This window comes from Chanodichthys erythropterus, chromosome 17, assembly GCF_024489055.1.
Source record: "Chanodichthys erythropterus isolate Z2021 chromosome 17, ASM2448905v1, whole genome shotgun sequence".
Lineage (NCBI taxonomy): Eukaryota > Metazoa > Chordata > Actinopteri > Cypriniformes > Xenocyprididae > Chanodichthys > Chanodichthys erythropterus.
In genome coordinates, this window is record NC_090237.1 from 26,809,072 (window position 1) to 26,817,241 (window position 8,170).

An 8,170-nucleotide genomic window follows, 5' to 3' on the forward strand; every position below is an offset into this window, starting at 1 on the left:
ATTCACAGAATTCATCTGTTAGTGTGTGTGCTCTAGAAGGGTCTGTAAGCAGCTGTGCACACTCGTGTAACTGCACTCTGAAATGTAATTGGGCCGCTGGGCTTTACGAGGCTGCCATAAATTTGTCGCTCTTGTGCTAAAGACTATTATTATTTTGACTTAAGAGCTTTCTGCAAGGACACATTCACTCTCTCTCTCTCTGCCACACAGACACACAAATCCTTACATACTTCCCTAATTGTTTTCCTTCTGTTCCTGTCATACAAATGCATTACATATATCCATTTTGTTTTAATCGTTCACTCACACCCACGTTAACCCTTCATCCTGCTTCACATACTATTTGTCCTACTTTAAAAATTAAAAATTGAAGTGTGTCCCAAATCTTTGTACACTTATTATTGTACAAGTATTATGCCAAAGATACCTACTTTCTCTGTGTGTTTTTAAAGAGTGCATGTAGTGCATATGTGAAAGTGTGCATTTGTGAAGTATGAACCTAAACATTAAAGGTGCCCTAGAACTTTTTTTTTTTAAAAAGATGTAATATAATTCTAAGGTGTCCCCTGAATGTGTCTGTGAAGTTTCAGCTCAAAATACCCCACAGATTTTTTTTAATTAATTTTTTTAACTGCCTATTTTGAGGCATCATTATAAATGAGCCGATTCAGGGCTACTGGCCCTTTAATTCTCCTGTTCCATGCCCACGGAGCTCGCGCTTGCCTTAAACAGTGCATAAACTTCACACAGCTAATATAACCCTCAAATGGATCTTTACAAAGTGTTTGTCATGCATGCGGCAGATTATGTGAGTATTGTATACTGTTATATTGTTTACATTTGATTCTGAATGAGTTTGAGGCTGTGCTCCGTGGCTAACAGCTAATGCTACACTGTTGGAGAGATTTATAAAGAATGAAGTTGTGTTTATGCATTATACAGACTGCAAGTGTTTAAAAATGAAAATAGCAACGGCTCTTGTCTCCGTGAATACAGTAAGAAACGATGGTAACTTTAACCACATTGAACAGTACATTAGCAACATGCTAACGAAACATTTAGAAAGACAATTTACAAATATCACTAAAAATATCATGATATCATGGATCATGTCAGTTATTATTGCTCCATCTGCCATTTTTCGCTGTTGTTCTTGCTTGCTTACCTAGTCTGATGATCCAGCTGTGCACATCCAGACGTTAATGGCTGCCCTTGTCTAATGCCTTGAACATAAGCTGGCATATGCAAATATCGGGGTCATACATATTAATGATCCAGACTATGTATGTAACAGTCAGTGTTATGTTGAGATTCACCTGTTCTTCTGAGGTCTTTTAAACAAATGAGATTTATATAAGAAGGAGGAAACAATGATGTTTGAGACTCACTGTATGTCATTTCCATGTACTGAACTCTTGTTATTTGACTATGCCAAGATAAATTCAATTTTTCATTCGAGCGCACCTTTAAGTAATAATAAAATTTTATGCCGGAATCTGGATGTTGTTATTCAGGCAGTTAACTTGAACTAACTTTGTGTTATGAATTGTGCAGCCTAATATTTCTCCACCATTTAAATATCAAACAATCTGTTTGGCACCAAAACATTTTATACACTCAAAAGTTTGGTGTCAGCAAGATTTTTTTTTCTTTGAAAAATTAATACAAAAGAAATTAATACATTTATTCAGCAAGGACAAATTAAATTAATCAAAAGCCTTTCATAATGTTACAAAAGATTTCCATTTCAAATAAATGCTGTTCTTTGGATCCTGAAAAAAATAGTTTCCACAAAACTATTAAGCAGCACTGTTTTCAACATTGATAATAAGAAACAATATTTCTTGAGCATCAAATCAGCATATTAGAATTATTTCTGAAGGATCATGTGACACTGAAGACTGGAGTAATGATGCTGAAAATACAGCTTTGATCACAAGAATAAATTACATTTTACAATATATTACAATTGAAAACAGTTCTTTTAAATTGTAATAATATTTCATAATATTTTTACTGTATTTTTGATCAAATAAACGGAGCCTTGGTGAGCATAAGAATATTGTCATTTAAATTTAAAATATAATAAATATATATATAATATTATAATATAATATATAGTTATTTTTGTACAGAGGAGGAGGATAGCTGGTTGGCTGACAACATATGACCTGACAGCATAATAACATCGCTGAAAACTGAGTGCACACCTGAAATGCACACACAAACACACACACACACACACACACACACACACACACACACACACACACACACACACACACACACACACACACACACACACACACACACACACACCCTGTAACATTCCATTGTGAAACTGCACTTAATTGAAGCAAAGCCTTCGTGCCTCTGAAATGCTCATTAACACATTTAATCTTTTTTCCCTAAGAACATTCCGAGAGCTGCATTATGCCAACACCTGGATGCAGCTGCTCAGGTACATGAACAGGCATGTACCACTGGCATGAAAATGGGTCAGTGTGCCACTGTGTGTGTGAGAGAACATGTGCTAAATGTTGTGCGAAAAACATAGGATTAGAGTGAGACTTAAGCCGGGAGCACACTGTACAATTTATAATAGTTCTTTATGACTGTTGCTTGTCAGACTGTATGAACATGATCCTCATGTCACACTGTGGGATTTCAGCTTTAATTTATGTCAGACTGTACGACAGTCAAGAGGCATTAAAAATGGACACGCGCATGAAAACATTCTTTCATCATCAACCCATACACGTCACACTGCAGGACTGTGCACCAAATCTTCTGACATTGCCAGAATTTCATCTGAAGGACGAAACGGTCATTAATTGGCTGGCAGTGTGTATAGGTAGGCTATACATGGGTCAAATCAATAACTGTTTTATTAATTTATTATTTTTTTTGTGGTGGGGCCAATGAAAATGTATTGAATTCACTGAAAAAAATCTAGAATCGAATCTGAAAATCGAATCGATATCAAAAATCGAAATGGAATCAAATCGAGACCTTGAAAATCAAAATCGAATCGAATTGGGACATCTGAATCGATACCCAGCCCTTCACCCTGTGTCTCAGAACCGGCCTGGACAGCTGTAAAGCCAGACACTAGAATCTTTTTGTGATGTCACAATATTGCAAGGGACTACATGATGTCAAAATGAAGACAATAATGCAGTGCCTATGATGTCATAATGTCCACAAAGTCAAAATGATGTAATAGGGCCTACCCTCTCTCCTTTCGGGGGGAAACACTGGCAGACGCTGCAGTCTCGACCTCCACACTCTTCTGTCTTGTCCCCCTAAAACACAGAAATATTGTGTCAAGAATGGAGTAAAAAACACTCATACACACAAGGCTCATATACACTAGCAATTCAAAGTGGAAACTCACTAATTTTCTTTAAAAACAAAAATTCAGTATTTTGAAGCATTCATTGCTTGTGTTTTCTTTAGATTACACACTTAATAGAGTTGCTATGCTTTTGCAAAAGTGCTCTGAATAGTTTATATCATGTTGCTGTTTGGTTGCGATGGTTCTCTAGGTGGTTGCTAGGAGGTTCCTTACAAACCCAAATAAAAAGATGCCTCCCTCTACTCTCTGACATCAAAATGAGTGTTACACCATTTCATTTAAATTTAATAACCCTACAAATAAACTAAACAATTATAGAAGCCTCTGACTGACAGACTTCATCACCGTATAATTGATGACATTTATGCTCTTTTACATTATAAGAGAGAGAAAATTATGTGAATAAATGACATTTTATTAGTTTTCTAGCACGAAATAGACATGAATTTCTTACATCGTCTTGTGAGCCTGTGCATATCGGCTTTAACAAATATAATGAAATATTTAATTTATATTATCATGTTTTAATTTACATATAATAATTATTTTATGTCAACAGTTTCAACACATAATTTCAGCCGTAAGTAATTTTATTTCATGATTATTTTTGTATTATATTTGGAAATGTAATTTCTTAAATGTATTATTTTTATTATAAAATGCACAACTGACTCTTCCATGGCACAAAAGAAGTTTAAAACATCAACCATAACAAGATAAACTAAAATGAACACAACTTTTAAACTTCATACTAGGGATGTCCTGATCAGATTTTTTGCACCCCTGATCCAATCTGTGTCACTGGATATTGAGTATCAAGTCCTGATCTGACAACTAGTGCTTGGTGCACATTTCAAGTATTAAAGTTATGAAAATCAATCCAATTTATACAGGGATGTGCAGAGAAATTATCAGGGGCTCAGATGTAAAAAAGGGGCACCTATCCAATTCCAATATGACAATTACTATAGTAATTCTACTGTATAACGACATTGGTAGATGTAAACTATGTAACACTTATGAATATGGGACTACTGATATACATTTCTTGTATTTTTTATGTATAAGCAGATTTATTGTTATTGGTGCCTGCAAAGTAGGTTACTCGGCTAGTTGGTCATAAGCACTTTAATGTGTAGGCAAAGTAAGAGCTGGGTATGATATAGGGATATCCCGAGCCGATCTCAAGGATCACTATCGGGGCCGATTAATCCTAATCCATTATTTTACATCAGCTATCATGCAGTAGGTGGCGATATGCAAATTCAAGTGGGTTTGCCAACCGCCATTAAAAGGAAAAAAGCTCAAATGCATGTGACTAATGTGTGAGAACCAACAGTTTCCTACAATGCAAAACACCAATTTTATTCCAGACACAACAGGCCAAGACCAGCTTAGCACTTAAAGGGTTAGTTCACCAAAAAATGAAAATTCTGTCATTAATTACTCACCCTCTTGTCGTTCCACTCCCGTAAGACCTTCGTTCATCTTCAGAACACAAATGAATGCTTCATAAAGCTTCGAAGCTTTACCAATCTTTTGTTTCGAATCAGTGGTTCGGAGCGTGAAAGTCACGTGTTTTCTGTAAACAAGGCTTCGTTACGTCATAAGTATTTCAAAATTTCAATGTCAATATTCTTGTCGCTTCATAAAATTAAGGTTGAACCACTGTAGTCACATGAACTGTTTTAAATATGTCTTTAGTAGCTTTCTGGGAATGGAAAATGGAAAAATGCTGGCAATGCAGGCCTCACTGAGCCATCAGATTTTATCAAAAATATTCTAATTTGTGTTCCGAAGATGAACGAAGGTCTTACAGGTGTGGAACGACATGAGGGTGAGTAATTAATAACAGAAATTTCTTTTTTTTTTCAACTATGATTACATGACAATATAATATGTTTTGTACAAGAAAAATTGCCATGTTTTTGGTTGGAATCAGTATGTGATGCCTGTCTTAGTCCATTCAAGGGCTTTATCTTGGTAATACAACATATTGCCATTCTTGCACTGTTTATGGAAAACCAGACTAGACGTTTGATATTGAGGTCACAGGAGATCAACTGACATACATGTGAACTAACAAGTACAATGGAAGGAATGTAAACACAGAGATAATGAAAGATCACAACAGAGAAAGAGAGAAGAAAAAGAGATAGAAGGTTCAGACTGAAATATGTGAGTACATTCAGTACAAGAGGGAAAGGATGTTATGTCTTTTTGGAGGTAGTCAGCCACGTTTAAAAAATAAAAAAAAGGAAAAGGAAGAGTGATGAACTGTGCTTGCAATCAGACACCATTCTTCACAAAGCACGCTTATCGCGTACAATGTCTGCAAACCCAGACGCACATCTAAAATGAGTACACGCTCCACAGAGAAACACAAAGTCACTTTTCCAAATGTTCACATTTACTGTTCCTCTCTGGTGGAATGATCTTCCCAACCCTTTCACGAACAGCTGAATCCCTTGATCGCAAGGGATGCTAAAAACACGTATAATCCATGAGCACTTAACTGTTTGCTGCTGATGTTGACACCGTTCTGTACCAGGGGTTCCCAAATTTTCCATTCCAGGCCCAACTAGAAGTATAATCTATCTCAAGACCCACCAAAATAATTTTAAAGCATGAATGTGGGGTGGAGATGGGAGGCGTTAGTTCTCTTTAGCAGTTTTGATTTTCCTCGTCATGTATGAATGACATATGTTTAATTGCAATACAAATTTATGGTACATTATCGAAAATTAACAGTCTAAAGCAACCTAATGGCTATGTTGAAATAACATGAAGATCAACCGAGTAGTTTAAGTCTGCTGCCTCAACTGATTTACACAGACATGGAAGAACAAATTTAAGCCCTATGTTTAGTTCATGTTTCTTTAAATGATTGCAACCAATTAGAATGGTCAAAAAGGTATCAAAGAACAGTCCGCTTAGGTTTGGGAGTCACTATCAAGCGCCATTTGAAGGCGGGATGTCCTTTTCTGACACATGGTACCAGGAGCACATAGTGTGAGAAGAAGGCAAGATTATTTGCTTTAGTAATCTTATTTAAAATGACATGGACTGTACATAAAAAATGTGTGTGTGTGTGTATGAAGGTGTAAAGAAGTCTTTTGTCAGGTTTTATTTTATTTCGCATGTTCAGAAATTCAGTTTTTCTATTCGTTGCCTCAGGGCAAAGCTGTGCAATAAGCGGTAATTTTTTTCGAGGATGTTTTGGACAATACCTCACCTTGGCAATAATGTGTGACAAGAAGGGAAGATGCAGGGTTCCTGGGTGTGCAGGAACACTCAAAGTGATGTGCAAAAATTGTAACGTAAACCTCTATTTCACAGCAGAGAAGAACTGGTTTATGAAGTTTTGTACAGAGTGAAATCTCATCACATGAAGTACATTATATGGCATGACACACTACACGATACAAATTGTGACAAATTGCATGTATCAAATTCAATATATCAATGTCTTTCAAGTGTTTTTCCCTTTTTACTTTATGATTACTTTATGCCCTGAGGCAACGAAAAAAATATTTTGGAGGGTGGGGGTCAAAAAAAAGAATTTTATCAATAAAATGTTCCCAAATGAACCCAGAAATGATGTGGAATAATCAAAATGTGTGCAGTAGAGGGTTAAAAAAACATTCTTTTGCCTGAGGGCAACGCTGTGCTGTATAGGGTTAATTATCAAAGAGAAGGAGGAAGTCAACAGTTATGTTGTTTTTTGCACCATTTGGGTTGATCACATCCTGAGCAAATTGTCATGTAGAATGGGAATGAGTGTGGGACAGTGGGAACTATCTCAGACAATGGGGGTGTGTCACAACTTCATTAACACATGCCGCGTTTTTACCGCAGGAACTTTCCCCAGGAACTTTGGGGTGGTACTCGTTTCGACCGCAGGAACCATGGTAAATGAAGTACCTCTGAAAGAACCTGCTAGCATGGTAGTACTTTTTTAAAGTTCCGGAACTTTCAGGGGTGGGACTTGGGTGCTGTACATGCTGATTGGTTGAGTTCACGCAGCATTTTGATTGGTTGACTCCACGCAGTATTTTATTTCAACGACCACTTTTAAAAGTCTGTTGCGGAGTGTGCATTAAGAGTTGTTTGCTATTCGAATCAACAATGGAGTTACGACCGATGGACTGACGACAAGATTCTGGCTTCATTAAGCTTATATTAGGAGGACGAACTGGAACTGGAGAGTCACGCGCAGTCCGACGGACTTAAACTTCAAAGTACTTTAGACTGCGATGGAAATGCAGACAGCAAGTGCTACATATACTTTGTCACTGCTACGCTGCAGTAACCTTCTTCATCAACATCAACGTCCTTGTCATTTTTTTCTTACATTGGCGAGCCACCCAGTGATGGATTTCCGTAAAAAGTGGTGAAAGGTAAGAAAAAGCTGTTTTCTTTCTTTTATGCTGGTTTTTGTCAGGGAACCCCCTTGTTTTAAAAAAAATTCCTTAAAAGGAAATTTTAAGGACAGAAGAGAATTTTGTTTATTCAGTATTAGCAGGAGTTCTTAAGCCTATTCTGTACAATTTTGTTTAAAGGGATAGTTCACCCAAAAATGAAAATTTGATGTTTATCTGCTTACCCCCAGCGCATCCAAGATGTAGGTGACTTTGTTTCTTCAGTAGAACACAAATGATGATTTTTAACTGCAACCGTTGCGGTCTGTCAGTCAAATAATGGGAGTGAATGGGAACTTGGATCAATAAGAGTCAAAAAACCTTGCATAGACAAATCCAAATTAAACCCTGCAGCTCGTGACGACACATTGATGTCCTAAGACACGAAAAG

The 8,170-nt window shown here is 36.7% G+C and overlaps 1 protein-coding gene across 1 annotated transcript in view; it reads right to left on the reverse strand.

Moving 5' to 3' along the window:
- Nucleotides 1-7,268, reverse strand: part of col4a4 (collagen, type IV, alpha 4) — a 73,651-nt gene extending 66,383 nt beyond the window's left edge. Inside the window, exons 1-2 of the mRNA XM_067364395.1 lie at nt 7,212-7,268; nt 3,234-3,305 (exon numbers count right to left, since the gene is read on the reverse strand). Coding sequence (XP_067220496.1) covers nt 3,234-3,305; nt 7,212-7,268 — 129 coding nt within the window. The remainder of the gene's footprint in view (nt 1-3,233; nt 3,306-7,211) is intronic.
- Between the last annotated feature and the right edge of the window lie 902 nt (nt 7,269-8,170).